This window comes from Dysidea avara, chromosome 9, assembly GCF_963678975.1.
Source record: "Dysidea avara chromosome 9, odDysAvar1.4, whole genome shotgun sequence".
In the NCBI taxonomy this organism is placed as follows: Eukaryota; Metazoa; Porifera; class Demospongiae; order Dictyoceratida; family Dysideidae; genus Dysidea; species Dysidea avara.
The window spans coordinates 12635715-12653644 of NC_089280.1; the positions used below are offsets into that span (position 1 = coordinate 12635715).

At 37.6% G+C, this 17930-nt stretch overlaps 1 protein-coding gene and 2 long non-coding RNA genes across 8 annotated transcripts in view; 1 reads left to right on the forward strand and 2 right to left on the reverse strand.

Moving 5' to 3' along the window:
• Nucleotides 1-17930, forward strand: part of LOC136266494 (autophagy-related protein 16-1-like) — a 72063-nt gene that overhangs the window by 15148 nt on the left and 38985 nt on the right. Inside the window, exons 2-3 of one of the 2 annotated variants that reach the window (XM_066061509.1) lie at nucleotides 2277-3197; nucleotides 16272-16297. In XM_066061509.1, the coding sequence (XP_065917581.1) occupies nucleotides 2289-3197; nucleotides 16272-16297 (935 nt within the window). In that variant the 5' untranslated portion in view covers nucleotides 2277-2288. Of the gene's footprint in view, nucleotides 1-2276; nucleotides 3198-16271; nucleotides 16298-17126; nucleotides 17741-17930 lie in introns of those variants that run through there. The other variant, XM_066061511.1, reaches the window with a different exon arrangement.
• Nucleotides 6075-8076, reverse strand: LOC136266925 (uncharacterized). 5 transcript variants are annotated; one of them, XR_010706377.1, is made up of 5 exons: nucleotides 7887-8076; nucleotides 7567-7631; nucleotides 6886-7097; nucleotides 6403-6467; nucleotides 6075-6343 (listed from the first exon to the last, which is right to left on the reverse strand). It is a non-coding gene; the product is annotated as an uncharacterized lncRNA (long non-coding RNA). The 5 variants fall into 5 exon arrangements; XR_010706378.1 differs by lacking the exons at nucleotides 7567-7631; nucleotides 7887-8076 and adding exons at nucleotides 7158-7222; nucleotides 7478-7506; XR_010706376.1 differs by lacking the exons at nucleotides 7567-7631; nucleotides 7887-8076 and adding an exon at nucleotides 7158-7470 and having other exon boundaries at nucleotides 6886-7018; nucleotides 7069-7097.
• Nucleotides 8185-8708, reverse strand: LOC136266926 (uncharacterized). The gene is made up of 3 exons (XR_010706379.1): nucleotides 8591-8708; nucleotides 8326-8536; nucleotides 8185-8273 (listed from the first exon to the last, which is right to left on the reverse strand). It is a non-coding gene; the product is annotated as an uncharacterized lncRNA (long non-coding RNA).

The window sequence follows — 17930 nt, forward strand, 5'->3', positions numbered from 1 at the left end:
AAGATCAGCTAGAAGAAGTTACCTTGTAGAGAGTTCAGCTACAACGAAACCACCATGTAGAGAGTTCAGCTACAAACAAATCACCTGTAGAGGGTTCAGTTAGAAACAAGTCACCCTGTAGAGAGATCAGCTAGAAACAAGTCACCTTGTAGAGAGTTCAGCTAGAAGAAGTCACATTGTAGAGTGTTCAGCTACAAAGAAACCACCATTTAGAGAGTTCAGCTGCAAACAAATCACCCAGTAGAAAGTTCAGCTATGAACACATCACCCTGTTGAGAGTTCAGTTAGAAACAAGGAATCCTGTAGAGAGATCACCTAGAAGTATCGCCTTGTAGAGAGTTCAGCTACAAACAAATCACCTGTAGAGAGTTCAGCTACAAACAAATCACCCTGTAGAGAGATCAGCTAGAAGAAGTTACCTTGTAGGGATTTCAGCTACAAACAAATCACCCTGTAGAGAGTTCAGCTACAAAGAAACCATTCTGTAAAGAGCTCAGCTGCAAACAAATCACTTGTACAGAATTCAGCTACAAACAAATCACCCTGTAGAGAGATCAGCAAGAAGAAATTACCTTGTAGATAGTTCAGTTACAAACAAATCACCCTGTAGAAAGATCAGTTAGAAGAAGTTACCTTGGAGAAAGTTCAGCTACAAAGAAACCATTTTGTAAAGAGCTCAGCTGCAAACAAATCACCTGTACAGAATTCAACTACGAACAAATCTCCCTGTAGAGAGATCAGCTAGAAGAAATTACCTTGTAGAGAGTTCAGCTACAAAGAAACCACCATGTAGAGAGTTCAGCTGCAAAGAAATCACCCTGTAGAAAATTCTGCCAGAAATAAATTGCCCTGTAGATTGAAAGATCAGTTAGAAGAAGTTACCTTTTAGAGAGTTCAGCTACAAAGAAACCATTCTGTAAAGAGCTCAGCTGCAAACAAATCACCTATACAAAATTCAGCTACAAACACATCACCCTGTAGAGAGATCAGCTAGAAGAAGTTACCTTGTAGATCGTTCAGCTACAAACAATTCACCCTGTAGAGAAAGCAATTAGAAGAAGTCACCTTGTAGAGTGTTCAGTTACAAAGAAACCACCATGGAGATTTCTGTAATCAATATATGTGACCGGATTTGCGAAAAGGGGTCTTCCACACACATCCAATTCCGTAAACGTTGGAGACCATAACTCAGTGTTCAAGTAACATATTAACCTGAAAATTTCACCATGTATTCAGCTATAGTGGTGCTCACCACTGCCCAAATATCAAGGCAATAGCTCTTTCCAATCTGAAGTTATCAATTGTCAAAGTTGGCAAATTGGATGTGTGTGGAAGACCCCTTTTCGCAAATGCGGTCAAATATGTATTATACAGTATATATAATTTGTACATTTACTGATAAAATATTTAAAGTACATCTACTTCATCTTTTCTTCTTCCTGTAGTAAAGAAAAAAACGTAGGTTAAAAAAGTTCCAAAGCTGGTATACAAATACAAAAAGAAATGAAATCTAATCCAACACAGCCAAGCTGTAAAAAAAGTGTGCGGCCTTCAGAAAGGCTATGGTGAAAAAAGATGTGAAATCCAAGGTGGCGGCCAAGAAATGGCTGTGATGGTAGGTTAATGGTAAAAATTTTAATAATGACAATTCAGGTAAATTTTGTGAAGCGGCACAAAAATTCACCTGAATTGTCTTTATTAAAATTTTTACCATTAACCTACCATTACAGCCATTTCTTGGCCGCCACCTTGGATTTCACATCTTTTTTCACCATAGCCTTTCTGAAGGCCGCACACTTTTTTTACAGCTTGGCTGTTTTGGATTAGATAAACTTAACCAGTTGCCCAAATATCAATTTTACTATTAAATAAAACATAAGTCCAGTCCAGTGAATGTACGTATACAACCAGTGGAGCTTGCATATTGTTATTTAACCCAGACATTGAGGTGTCAATTCTAAATAAACTAGTGCAGTGGCTCAATGTCTGTCTTAGAAAGTGTAACATTAACTGTAACTGTCTGGAACTGAGGTACCTACTTGAATTTTGAACAATCATCACTTTTTGTGTTTTGAAGTAGGTAATGTTCTATTAAAGTATTATACTGTTGTGCAGAGTTTTGTTTACAAAAAGTTCTCTAATTTTCTGAACATAAGACATGGGTTTAGCCTACATGAGAAACCTACAATATCCCACACATTATAATGATTTGTGGTACTATAAAGTGTAATAATTATTTTAAATTAATTTATATTGACTCCAATGTAACATAATAGATTAGAATCATAATGGAAGATGTAAGTCTGCTGCTACAGTTGGATGGTGTGACTGAGACTAACAGAGTAATTGGCAAGGGAGCTTATGGTCGTGTAATAGAAGTGTCTACACTCTGTGCTGCCAAAGAAGTTCATCAGCTATTGATCGATGATTCTAATCCAAAAAGTCTACAAGAGTTAAAGCAACAATTTCTTCAAGAATGCCTTCATTGTAGTCGGCTATATCACCCCAATATTGTCCAGTTCCTAGGTATCCACTACCCCCATAAAAATTCTGTTTTACCATGGCTGGTAATGGAGAAAATGGACTGTAGTTTGAACCAATATTTGAGGGACCATGAACCAATTCAAGTTTCCCTAAAGCTCAGGATGTCTATTCTGCATGACATATCACTAGGCCTCAATTACCTTCATGTTCAAGGTATCATTCACAGAGATCTCTCCTCTAACAATGTTCTGCTAACAAAATATTTGGTTGCAAAAATCAGTGATTTAGGAGTGGCTAAACTTATTAATCCAAATCAAAACAAATCAGCCACCCAGGCTCCTGGCACTCTCATTTTTATGCCTCCCGAAGCTCTTGTAGTTAGACCAAAGTATGGTAAACCAGTTGACGTGTTCTCTTTGGGCTGTATAACAATTCATGTGATGACTCATATATGGCCTACTCCTAAAGACAAGACAGAGATTGATGAAAGTACAGGGAAATTGGTAGCTTATTCAGAAATAGAGAGACGAGAGCATTACCTGGAGCTTATTCAAGACCCTGCAAAGCTTAAACAACTTATTTTGCAGTGTTTAGAAGATCAGCCAAAGCTGAGGCCATCTGTTAGTGGTGTTTCTAAGATACTTCGAGAGTTGCAACCAGATCTAAAGCTATCTGCTGCGCAGTCTATTTTGCTGGAACATGAGTCATTACAGGTTTGAAACAGATAATTATATAAACATGTGTCTTTTTCCTTGTTTAAAATCCCAGGCTTCTATTTCCTTCCCAGAATTTTGACCCGGGTTATAAATGAATAGGGCCTTTATTTTAGACCAGGTGTATATTTTGGATAGGTCTGAGTGATGCCTGTTGTTTAATTGAAATTGTGTCATGTTATTGTAAGAACAGGCAAAGTTAATTTACGGTTTATTGTCACTGCCCACATTTTAATTTTTTCATGTAGACACAAGTCACCATGTAGAGAAATTAGCTAGAAATGATTTACCCTGCATGCAGAGAGATCAGCTAGAACCAAGTCACCATGTAGAGAGTTTGGCAACAAACAAATCACACTATAGAGAGATCAGCTAGAAAAGGTTACCCTGTAGTGTGGAGAGTTCAGCTACAAACAAATCACTCTGTAGAGAGTTCAAGTTATCCTGCAGAGAGATTAGCTAGAAACAAGTTACATACCTTGTAGAGAGTTCAGCTACAAACATATCACCCTGTAGAGAGTTCAGCTACAAATAAGCCACCATGTAGAGAGTTCAGCTACAAACTTGAGAGATCAGCTAGAAACAAGTCACCTTATAGAAAGATCAGCTAGAAACCAGTCACCATGTAGAGAGTTCAGCTACAAAGAAACCATCCTGTAGAGAGTTCAGCTACTGTGTAAACAAGTTGCCCTGTATAGAGATCAGCTAGAAACAAGTCAACTTGTATATAGAAAGATCAGCTGGAAACCAGTCACCATGTAGAGAGTTCAGCTACAAAGAAACCATTCTGTAGAGAGTTCAGCTACTGTGTAAACAAGTTGCCCTGTATAGAGATCAGCTAGAAACAAGTCACCCTGTAGGGAAATCAGCTAGAAACAAATCACCTCGTAGAGAGTTCAGCCACAAACAAATCACCCCGTAGAGAGTTCAACTTCAAACAGATAACCCTGCAGAGAGTTCAGCTAGAAACAAGTTACCCTGTAGAGAGAAAATCCTGTAGAGAGTTTATCTACAAGCAAATCACCCTGTAGATAGTTCAGCTACATTTCAAGTGACCCAGCAGAGAGATCAGCTACAAACAAGCTATTCTGTACGGAATAATTGACATGTAATAAATATATATATATATATGTATAATTTGTACAATTACTGATAAAATCAGAATTAGTTATAAAGTATTTAAAATTTGCTTCATATTTTCTGTGGTAAAGATTTAAAAAGCCCCAAAGCCGGGCATAGGCTGGCTTTGGGGTATATAAATACAAAAAGAAGTGATATCTAATCCAAAACAGCCAAGTGAAAAAAGATGTGAAATCCAAGTTGGTGGCCAAGAAATGGCTGTGATTGTAGGTTAATAACAACATTTCAGGTGAATTTTGTGCCACTCGTCACCTTGGATTTCACATCTTTTTTCACCATAGCCTTTTTTAGGGCCGCATTCTTTTTTTTACAGCTTGGCTGTTTTGTATTAGATATATATATCTAATCAAAAAACAGCTAAGCTATAAAAAAAGGTGCGGCCCCAAAAAGGCCATGGTGAAAAAAGATGTGAAATCCAAGGTGGCGGCCAAGAAATGGCTGTGATGGTAGGTTAATGGTAAAAAATTTAATAATGACAATTCAGGTGAATTTTGTGCAGCACAAAGTGGCGGCCAAGAAATGGCTGTGATGGTAGGTTAATGGTAAAAAATTTAATAACGACAATTCAGGTGAATTTGTGCAAGACCAAATTCACCTGAATTGTCGTTATTAAATTTTTTTACCATTAACCTACCATCACAGCCATTTCTGCAAGGACAAATTCACCTGAATTGTCGTTATTAAATTTTTTACCATTAACCTACCATCACAGCCATTTCTTGGCTGCCACCTTGGATTTCACATCTTTTTTCACCATGGCCTTTTTGGGGCCGCACCTTTTTTTACAGCTTAGCTGTTTTTGATTAGATTTCACTTCTTTTTGTGTTTGTATACCCCAAAGTCAGCCATAGGCCGGCTTTGGGGATTTTCTTTTCTTTACCACAGGAAGAAGGAAAGATGAAGCAGATGTTAAATACTTTAAATATTTCTGATTTTATCAGTAAATGCACAAATTATCAAGACTCACGGTAGTGAGTCACGCGGCCAAGAAACTACAAAGCGCACGCCCAATTAAAAGACGCGCGGCCACTACTGTGAGTTATTTACGTGTAGGGCCGGTTTTGCAATATTAGTCCTAGATTACGCAACATCTCTCAATAGATTTGTATTGCGTTACGTGATAAAAAAATCTTTAGGAGTCGTCATCATCATAGTTTTCTTGCGACCTCGCTAAAATAAAAAAAGTAACCATCGCAAAATAAAAAATAGGCGTATTTCACTTTATTTCTCTACCTTGTGTTACAACTACTGTCACGTTATACCAGTCAACATAGTCGTGTTTGTATAGTCCATCTAGCACTGACATTATCCAATCCTGGTTTGCCTATACACGTATTTTCTTCAATCAAACCTCTAATCCCTACAATAACTTTTAAAGGCACGACGTGGACACAAACTCTAATGCCTGATAAACAAGTTGTGACAGCGTGCTGAACCGTAAGTTCCCTAGGGATGGCGTTTTAAGCAGAAATCTTTTAAATTCCATTTAGTGCCACACCCCATGCGAGCGTTTATAAATCGCCAGTTGTCTTATGGTGTGAAGAACAAAATCACTAGCGAAGGTGCTTTAAGCATATACTCTTCAATTCTCTATTTACATGTAATTTTTAATAGATTAACCACAAAGGCGAATACAAAAGGTAACAAGCCTTTAGGGGTTACCACCTCTATGTAGTGTTTACCATGTAGCTTGTGTTGTGGCTTTTATTAAGTATTATGCACACACAAATGGTGCAACAAAATTTTGTAATGGATTGCTCGAATGTGGTTGGTGGTGTTGTGGCTCGAATGTGGTTCGTGGTTTGCCAGTGACCATGTATGAGTTGGGGTTGTTCCACACAACTTACACAATATTCAAATTTCATGATGGCCATGAAAATTTCTTGCCATATGGTAAACATACAACAATGTGTAACAACGTTAATCAACATCACATCAAGACTTGACTAAAAACAGTTCCAACAATAGTGATGATTTCTTGTATGTCAGCATGACGATATTGAGACCTGTAAAAGAATAAGCAGGCACTGAAGTTAACCTTAAATTAAACACTCATGCAACTGACCTGGAACATTGGTCGCAATACCAAAAACACTTGTTTCGATATCTGATGACACAATCCAGCAGGCACTGAATTAAAAGAGAATGTACAAAAAATCAATATGCCGGGCTGTATCAATAATAGCATGGATAATCAAAATGAACAAAAATTATAACCCAGGCTAAGTGAATGAATAACATAACTGTTGGGTAAGCATGTCAAACCTGAACATTAGGACATTAGTCAAACAAAAGTACGCTATCACAACTTGGTCATAATACAATGTTTGTACCACTGGACTTCACACTGGTTGCCTAAAAATTGTGCCATTCCAGGACAACAGCATAATTATGAAACAAATAGTTACTACAACACAGAAGGCTTACTGTTGTACTGTCTACACTGATATACCATAATTTAAAAACATAACAGGTGGGCATTAAATACAATACACTTAACATCTGGGTACTAGGAAAAAAACACTAACATCACAACATGTAAACTGACCTAGAAATTAACACCCTTGATGCCACTACAGTCTACACTGGATATTTGTTTGAACCCATCAACACTATACCCGATACATCTGAGTAGACTGACCTGCAAATTCACATCACTAGTATACAGTGATAATTGATAACTACAAAAACAACAATTGCAATAATACAATTCTTCTGTACGTCAACTGACCTGAAATTCATGACACTCGATACTGAGACCTGTAAAAGAATAAGCAGGCACTGAAGTCAACCTTAAATTAAACACACATGCAAACTGACCTGGAACATCGGTCGCAACACCAAAGACACCTGTTTCGATATCTGACGAAACAATCCAGCAGGCACTGAATTAAAAAGAGAATGTGCAAAAAATCAATATGCCAGGCTGTACCAATAAAGGATGGATAATCAAAATGAACTAAAAATATATATATCCCATATGCAGGTTAAGTGAGTAACATAACTGTTGGGTAAGCATGTAAACCAGAACATTAGGTCATTGGTCAAACAAAAGTACGCTATCACAAACTGGTCACTGATAATTGATAACTACAAAAACAACAATTGCAATAATACAATTCTTCTGTACGTCAACTGACCTGAAATTCATGACACTCGATACCGAGACATGTAAAAGAATAAGCAGGCACTGAAGTCAACCTTAAATTAAACACACATGCAAACTGACCTGGAACATCGGTCGCAACACCAAAGACACCTGTTTCGATATCTGACAAAACAATCCAGCAGGCACTGAATTAAAAAGAGAATGTGCAAAAAATCGATATGCCAGGCTGTACTAATAAAGGATGGATAATCAAAATGAACTAAAAAAATATATATCCCATATGCAGGTTAAGTGAGTAACATAACTGTTGGGTAAGCATGTAAACCAGAACATTAGGTCATTGGTCAAACAAAAGTACACTATCACAAACTGGTCACTGATAATTGATAACTACAAAAATAACAATTGCAATAATACAATTCCTCTGAACGTTAACTGGCCTGAAATTCATGACACCTGTATCTTTGTTCTTGCATGGTCTCAACTTACATATGTACCATGATCACATTCAACTGCTAGTGGATAAACCAGTATGACCAGATGGCCTGCAAAAACCAACAAGCAGGTGTTAAATACAATAAACCTAAAGCCTGGAATATGAAAAATATTATATAAGCGTTATTCCACACTGATATAGCAATAGATTATAGGACGTTGTGGAACTTGTCTAAATGTGTAAACTTGAACATGAGGACAACTGTATAATCTGGACACTTGGAATTGTCCAATACCTGATGAACAAGTTAGTACTAATGGCATCCACTTCAACATTTTATCCCAGCTGGGTGAATCTCTTGTAACTGAGTAAAAAGGTGTTTATTTTCCACCTGCAACCAAAGTTCTACATTTCGATCTGTGGTTGAGTGTACATAAACTGACCAGGAAAATCAGTATGCCATAGCCGGGGTATGGAAATGGTTCCTTTCCTTCTGTTGTGACATTACTTACAGCTGACTGGTAAATGATCATCGATGTCCCCGTGGACCCCAACAATGAGTATATCAATAACTTCACAAGTTGGAATGAATTTCCTTTCAACATGTGGTGGAATGAATTTCCTTTCAGCATCTGGTGGACAGGTCCATAAACCCTATCGCACAAACACGGTGAATCAGTGTGTGGCGATGTGACACGTTGCACAAACTTCACTCCTCGTTTCGTTAGCATTCAAGACCGGCATATATCATAGAGTACCTCGATCAGTATTCTTGACTCTTACTTCTTCAAGCGTTGCTTCAGCGATGTAGTTTTTCACGAGGGGCTCGAGTTTCTCATTAAAGTCGAGCCGATTAAAGTACGCCTCACCATCTAGTTACATTCTTAAACCATTCAATTTAATACCACGTATCACGAGTGTCCACTTAAGGTAATTAGGGACTTTCCACGAGATTTCCCCTAAATAGATCACGTGTTAGTTGTCAATCCGGTGGATTCTGGTGGTATACATGGTTCAACAATGCGGTAAGTGTACATATGCTGTCAATAATTGTTGCACTGCTAAACTAAGTTATTTTTGTGTGATAAGCATGCTTGAGGAAGGGTCTGGGGGACGACACTAATGTTTTGACAGCAGTTGATGATGGCCAGGCAAAGAACTACGAGAAGAACTACTGTGATAGTGTGATAGTAGGGAAAAATTCCCACCCCTATAGCTCTGCCTAGGGGCATTATCTACAGCTACTGTATTATGTTGCCGATATGTACATTCAGGCCAAGAATAAAGGTGAAAGTGGTAGTAAGGCTCAATCCTATTATTCTGCTGAACAGGCAAGGGAGTCTGGGACTCTGGGGGCATGCTCTCTCAGGAAAGTATAAGTACTACAACTTTTTTGTTTTATTGCTTCATCAAGTATAAAAATTTCAGTCAAAAGGTGATGATTGAGGCTCTGGTCTTATGCACTGGTTGGAGTGGTTGTATCGATACTGCACTGTGGCAACCTTGAGGGGTTAGTGCTGGCATTACCATTGTCAATACTATTCCATCTCCTCGAGTCTTGATGATTGAGTCCTCCATTCCTTTCTCTGCTGCTCCTATCCTGAAATTGTGACCACAGTCAAAAGGTGACAATCGAGGTTCTGGTCTTGCATCTATACTGTACTGCAACACCCTTGAGGGGTTAGTACCGGCATTGTCCATCGCAATACTGTTCCATCTCCCATATACAAGTCTTGATGGTTGAGTCCTCTATTCCTTTCTCTGCTGCTCTAATCCTGAAGTTGTGACCGAAATAATAAAAAATGGTTATAACATGATAAATGATTATGGTGATAACAATTACAAATGTATTTATAGCTGTGTAGCAACTGTAAACTAATTAGTCACTTGCAAGTTTAATTAGGTGTCTGAAGCATTTAACATGCACAGATATGAGATATATTCATCACATGCAGGCAGTAAAGATAGATTTACTCTAATAGAACAGTCATACTACACCGTAAATTCATACTTCCGAATTTACGGTGTTATGAAACAATCATTATTATGTATGGATTTTACTGACCCTCCACGATAATATTCTGCATTAATGTTAATTGCTCATTTCCAAAAAAATTACCCTTTAAACCAAATGTAGAGTCTATCACTGACAAAAATGAGTGATATCCACCCCAAAAACACCTTCGCTGTAAAAAAGGCGCGCCCAAGAAACTACAAGTACCTGGAACCCAATGTAAAAAAACAAAAACAAAACAGCTCAGCTGAAGTGAAGTGAAAAGTAACTGGTAACTTAAAGAGCTGATATCTGAAGCGGCCAAGAATACAATTACTAAAGTTTAATCCATGCAAGAACACCTTGGCTATAAAACAGGTGTGTACATGAAAGTAACTGGCAACTGAAATGGCTGATATCTGAAGCGGCCAAGAATGAATGGTCATATACAACTAATTCAAAAATTTAACACTGAACCTTTATAATTCAGCTGTGTTCTATATTCACTCTTGCTGCATCGTAAAGTAATTTCTTTTAACTCTAATTGGCTGGTAATTTGGCCGCTTTTTTTAATAGTCAGTATAATAGAGCAAAAAAAGGCGGCCAAATTACCAGCCAATTAGAGTTAAAAGAAATTACTTTACGATGCAGCAAGAGTGAATATAGAACACAGTTGAATTATAAAGGTTCAGTGTTAAATTTTTGAATTAGTTGTATATGACCATTCATTCTTGGCCGCTTCAGATATCAGCTATTTCAGTTGCCAGTTACTTTCATGTACACACCTGTTTTATAGCCAAGGTGTTCTTGCATGGATTAAACTTTAGTAATTGTATTCTTGGCCGCTTCAGATATCAGCTCTTTAAGTTACCAGTTACTTTTCACTTCACTTCAGCTGAGCTGTTTTGCTTTTGTTTTTTTACATTGGGTTCCAGGTACTTGTAGTTTCTTGGGCGCGCCTTTTTTACAGCGAAGGTGTTTTTGGGGTGGATATATATATATATGTATATATATATATAATACGTATATTTATTACAGAACACTCTACACGGTGGTTTCTTTATAACTGAACACTCTACAAAGTGACTTCTTCTAGCTGATATTTCTACATGGTGATTTGTTTGTTGCTGAACTCTCTACATGATGGTTTCTTCGCAGCTGACTCTCTACATGGTGGTTTCTTTGCAACTGAACTCTCTACAAGGTGGATTCTTCTAGCTGATATTTCTACAGGATTTGTTTGTACTGTAGCTGAACTCTCTACATGATGGTTTCTTTGCAGCTGAACTCTCTACAAGGTAACTTCTTCTAGCTGATGTCTCTACAGTGTCACTTGTTTGTAGTTGAACTCTCTACATGATGGTTTCTTTGCAGCTGAACTCTCTACAAGGTAACTTCTTCTAGCTGATGTCTCTACAGTGTCACTTGTTTGTAGTTGAACTCTCTACATGATGGTTTCTTTGTAGCTGAACTCTCTACAAAGTAACTTCTTCTAGCTGATGTCTCTACAGGGTCACTAGTTTGTAGCTGAACTCTCTACATGGTGGTTTCTTTGTAACTGAACTCTACAAGGTGACTTCTTCTAGCTGATCTTTCTACAAGGTGATTTGTTTATAGTTGAACTCTCTACATGGTGGCTTCTTTGTAACTGAACTCTCTACAAGGTGCCTTCTTCTAGCTGATCTTTCTATAAGGTGATTTGTTTATAGTTGAACTCTCTACATGATGGTTTCTTTGCAGCTGAACTCTCTACAAGGTAACTTCTTTAGCTGATCTCTGTACAGGTTGAATTGTTTGTAGCTGAGCTCTCTACAAGTGACCTCTTCTAGCTGATCTCTCTACAGAGTGATTTGTTTGTAGCTGAACTCTCTACAGGTGTAGCTGAACTCTCTACATGGTGGTTTCTTTGTAACTGAACTCTCTACAAGGTGACTTCTTCTAGCTGATCTTTCTACAGGGCAATTTCATTGTAGCTGAACTCTCTACAAAGAACTTCTTCAAACTGATCTCTGTACAGGGTGAATTGTTTGTAGCTGAACTCTCTACAAGGTAACTTCTTCTAGCTGATCTCTATACAGAGTGACTTGTTTGTAACTGAACTCTCTACATGATGGTTTCTTTGTAGCTGAATTCTCTAAAAGGTTACTTCTTCTAGCTGATTTTTCTACAGGGCGATTTGTTTGCAGCTGAATTCTCCACAAGGTAATTTGGTTGCAACTGAACTGTCTACATGGTGATTTCTTGTAGCTGAGCTCTCTACAAGGTGACTTCTTCTAGCTGAACTCTCTACAGAGTGATCTTTTTGTAGCTGAAACTCTCTACAGGGTGATTTGTTTGCAGCTGAACTCTCTACATGATGGATTCTTTGTAGCTGAACTCTCTACAAGGTGACTTCTTCTAGCTGAACTCTCTACAGGGTGATCTTTTCGTAGCTGAGCTCTCTCCAGGGTGACTTCTTCTAGCTGATCTCTCTACAGGGTGATTTGTTTGCAGCTGAACTCTCTACATGGTGCATAGTTTCTTTGTAACTAAACTCTCTACAAGGTGACTTCTTCTAGCTGACCTCTCTACAGGGTGATTTGTTTCTAGGTGAACTTTCTACAGGGTGACTTGCCTGTAGCTGAATTGTCTATCAGATTAACTGGTTGTAGCTGAATTCCCTACAGAATAACTTGCAATGTAATAATTCTTTGATGGAGTAAGTTATAAACGTTTCCGAATGCTCTATTAGGGTGACTGTTCTATTAGAGTATCTCGATCTCGAATTTGCAACACGTAGTTGGCTTTCGAATCATGATTCAGTGGTTTGTAATCCGATTCTTCTGTACTACTGCAAGGACTTTCTATGATGATTATTCCAGCCACACACCGAATTTCAGTTCATTGCTCTAAGCGGTTTGCCTGGTAGGCGTGAAAACTAATAGTTTTTTTATTCATAAAAATTGATTGCGTAATTGTGACACAGGTTGGGTTTTGTGTCATATCTCCATGGTCTTTATCTCGATTCTCTTCAAACCACAAAAAGGCACTCCTACGATGGTTACTCCATCTACATATCAATTTTCAACTCATTCCTCCAAGTGGTTTACCCTGTAGGCGTGACAGACCTTCGACCTTATTTTACGCACATAATCAGTCATAACTCCGTGAATGTTCATCGGATTCCTACCAAAGTTGGTACACAGATTTGCCTTAATGAGCCCTTCAAGTGTGCCAAATTCACCCCGATTGGAGCACGCATTCCAGTTTTATGGCGGATTTTGCGAAGTGTGCGAAATGAAGAAGTAGAAGAAGAAGAAAACGAAGAAATTAAAACGAACTTTTGTTCGCTCGTATCTCGGAAATGGCTGGACCGATTTTCTTTAAATTTGGTATGTAGACTCCCATAACTGGCCGGCACGTCTGTAACAAATTTGGTTCCAATCGGATAAGGGATCACAGAGCTATATAGGTGTGAAAATTGCATTTTCTTTCTTCCTGTTAATATACTCACGGTGTGGCGCGCCGGATTCTTGGGCCGCATGACACACTATCGTGTGTCTTGATATATGCAGCCTTTTTGCTATGTCTATGTATCACTAAACTACATACCAAGCAGCAGCTATTGTGAAACAACGTTTTACACACAATTAAAGAAATTCACATGTGTATTTTCTTTGTAGCTGAACTCTCTACAGCGTGAGTTTTTCTAGCCAAATTCTCTACAGGGTGATTTGTTTTTAGCTGAAATCTCCACAGGGTGACTTAATTGCTTGTAGCTGAACTCTGTCTGTACAAGGTGGTTTGTTTGTGGCTGAACTCTCAACAGGATGATTTGGTTTCAAGCTGATCTCTCTACATGGTGACTTTTAATGGTCTGAATCGCTAGTGCATTTTATTTGTAGTTACATGGTATTGTTCAATTTTAGTATCTCGGCAGCTGAATGCTCTATTAGGATGACTGTTCTATTAGAGTATCTTGGTCTTGCTTTTGCTACACGTAGTTCACTTTCGAATCATAACTAAGTGGTTTGTAATCTGATTCTTCTGTACTACTGCAAGGACTTTTATGATGCTACATACTGATTTTCAGCCCATTGCTCTAAGCAGTTTGCCTGGTAGGCGTGAAAACTAAGGCCAGGCAAACTTGATTAATTGTTTCTCATCCCTGCCTGTATCCCTATATACCCCACCACCTCTAATTCATTATTGCTGATATCAATCATGTGCACATGTGTTTTAAGGCTGCATCTCAGAAACGGTGGTGAAATGTAAGTACTAGTTCTTTAGCTAACCTTTATAGTAACAGACAGCTTGATTTGGAGTATTTTCTTTAATAATGAATAATGAAAAATGACCTCCCGCCCACATGAAAATCCGAATTTTTGTGGATGAGAAACAAATAATCAAGTTTGCCTGGCCTAATATTCACCACAGTAAAAATTGATCGCGTGATTGTGACACAGGTTGGGTTTTGTGTCCTATCTTGCTGACCTTTATCTGGATTCATTTCAAACTACAAAAAGGCACTCCTACAATAGTTACTCCATCTACATAGCAATTTTCAGCTCATTCCTTCAAGGGGTTTATCATGTGGGCGTGACAGAACTTCGACCTTATTTTATGCAAATAATCAGTCATAATTCCATAAAAAATGTTCATTGGATTCCTATCAAACTTGGTACTGAGATTTGCTGTAATGAGCCCTTCAAGTGTGCTAACGTTCAGCCTGATTGGAGCATGCATTCGTGTTTTATGGCAGATTTTGCAAAATGTGTGAAATGAAGAAGAAAAAATGAAGAAATTAAAATAAAATTTTGGTTGCTATATCTCAGAAATGTTTGGAGCGATTTTCTTAAAATTTGGTTTGTAGACTATAGAAACATGATGTGTTTCAGTGAAACATGTTCTATAGAAACTGAAACATGTTTTTCAGTGTTACAAGGTGTTTTTCAGTGTTTTTGCATCATGTTTCATTGTTGCAGCAGATTTTTGGTGTGCTCAGCTTTGTTTGGTATCAGCAATGCTTGCAAGCAGTAATTTATATTTGGGGGAATACCGACTGAGACCTAACGTTTTAGCAGAAACAGAAATCAATAAATTTATTTATATTTTAAATTAAACAAATGATTGTAATGGTTGTAAAGAAACTCAACAAGGGACCATTGCATGGTGAGTCAGACTAAACCAGCAAAGATTGTTTGATTAAAATCTGCTAATTCTTAATGACTATTGATGAATTATGAGGCTAAAGAATTTGTACTTACATTTTCTGTATCAATGTAGGAAACTCAGTTTAATATTTTTAGTACTACTACATATTTATAGCAATTCTGTCTTGCACATCCCATTCTTGACAAACTGCATGTATATCTTATTTCATGCACCAAGGTATTACAAGGTGTTTTTCAGTGTTGGGGATAACGCGTTACATCCTGTTATGTAATAATTATTACTTTTGTGGTAACGAAGTAATATAACGAAATATGCTGTACAACCAGGTAATATAACTCAAGTTAATTTACTAGCAAATGTAACACGTTACCTAAGTAATGAAGTTACTGTAACAAGTCTAATATTATGTAATATTATCACTTTAAATAACGAAGTTTCTAATCTCGTTAGTAATTAACTGAGTAACACCTAGCCACTATGAAGCCTACTGAATGAAGTTAATTCACCAGCTTATTGCTTATAACCAAGATTTGCACATTGTCCAGCAATGCAATCATGTCACGTGATAAAGTAGTAGTTTCACACATGACAGCTTAAGGCTGTGGACACAAAGTAATAAGTAATATTATTATGGTTACTTTATTATATTGGTAATATGTAACTGTAACTAAATAGTTCAGCTGTAAACAATATAATATGTAACGAGTTACATTTAAAAAGTAACTGTCCCAACACTGGTGTTTTAAATGCCTTAATTATAGTGATGTCTAAAAATTATATATCTGACCTTTTGCACTACCAGTAACAGTAACACCCTGTAAGTTGAATACTCACATGCAAATGCAGAAAATGAAGAGCAGCCTCAAGGTTTAAATTTGTCAGCTCATTGTGTTTCTTCTGTATTTGAAATCAAAAAAATAGCTATATGCGGATGCCTGCTCAGTAAATTTAATGTGACCGGATCTGCAAAAAGGAGGGTATTTTAGCCTTTCCAAATATCCAGTAACAACTCCTTGACATTTGTACCTTAAAATATCACACTATGTTAGAGATGTAAAGTAATCAATTTCAGAGTAATAACTTTTTCACAAGTCAAGTTATGGGTTGCCAGGTGTATGCAATTGGAAAGGCTATAAGACTCCTTTTCACATATCTGGTCACAAATTACATAGCTTCCTTAGTTTTTTGTACAGATACATAACAACTCATTGTTGCAGCATCATGTTTCTTTGTTTTGTGTAGGAAGCCAACCATTTATCTGTTGAAAGGTAATATGTTTGATATATAATATTTGTGTTATTCAAACTATGTACTGCATATAATGTATGTAGACACACATATATTTTGTATATACTGTACAATATTATAATATTATTATGTACATGTACACTGGGGATTAGTATACTTCTACAACACAGTTATCCTCTATACTAAGCCTCTTATAATATACTGTAAAATTGTGAAAATCATAGTTATAGACTGTACATGAAATCTTTATTGTTTAATGAAATATATAGTAAAACCAGCTTATTAGAGGCTAATATATACAAGTATAAGAACAAATTAGGAATTTTAAATTAGAGTGGGACAGTATATAGTGCTGCAATAAAAAGTACTGAAATAAGATGGATCGGAGTAGCTAGTACGTAATGTCCAAATACTGTAAAACAATAAGAAGTGAATACCTCTACTGTGCATTGAGTGTAGCACAGTAGGGATATTCAGTTTTACAGCATTTGGACATTACGTACTAGCTACTCCAATCCAGCTTGCTTCAGTACTTTTTATTACAACACTATACACTGTCCCTACTCTAATTTAAAATTCCAAATTGTTTTTTATACTTGTTTGTGAAGTTGTTTTTGTTTTTGCAAGCTCATGACCACTAAATAGCCTGCTTTTCACAAAACCAATCACAATATTTTAAAATCACAGCATTATATTTTACTAGATTATGACTCATACAATAACAACTGATCAGTGGGCATGGCTCTACATAAGCCTGCAAACAATAATGGACATTGATTCATGCATGCCTACAGACTGATGAATGGCATGCTACTATATGTCTACAGATAGTAATTTATATAAATAAAGTTTAAGTTATTAAACACAGTTAATGTTGTGAAGCGCAGGCTGCGCAAGTACCCAAAATATTAGCATGCAACAGTGGGCTCCAATAAGAACAACGCATGCGCAACAAAGTGAGCAGAACACGTTGGCAGTAATTCATACCTGTTGTAACAAATCTTGCCAGTTACAGTGGCTTTTAATCTTCAAGATGAATACTCGTAGTTATCGCCGACTGAGGAAAGGGAAGCTCGTCGTCCTTGGGAAGGTCGACTGCTGGATTGAGCAAGCGAAGAGCTTTGTCACGCCGGAGGAAGGGCCGCCTAATGGAACAAGTATTCCGGACAGGACGACGACGCGACAAGATGCGATACTACAATGCTAGTAGCCACCTTCAGGGTCGTTTCCACAAGTTGCTTACCTTGGCCCACGCACGGTGTCACGGTCGCCTGGGACAGCTCCGACGCCGCTGGACTCAATACCAACAGTAACTACAGCTCCACCTTATACCATAACCAGTTCGTCGGACGCCACCTAATCAACAAAAATGCAGGGAAATCACGTGGTGGGAATCAATTAGAATCTTCGAGGACAAACACCACGACTATCGTGAAGCGGCCTCAAACAAGATGCTGCATCGGGTAAGCAACAGTATAACACCAATTGGTGTACTAGTATAATCTTGCACACTGTCCCCACACACACTGTATATATTTGTATACAATCAGTGGGGACGTACCGGTACATCGTATCAGTGGCCAATATGGCGATTTTGTCTTTTGCCAATATCGGTTGGTCTCAATATAGCTGCCAAAATCAATATAATATACC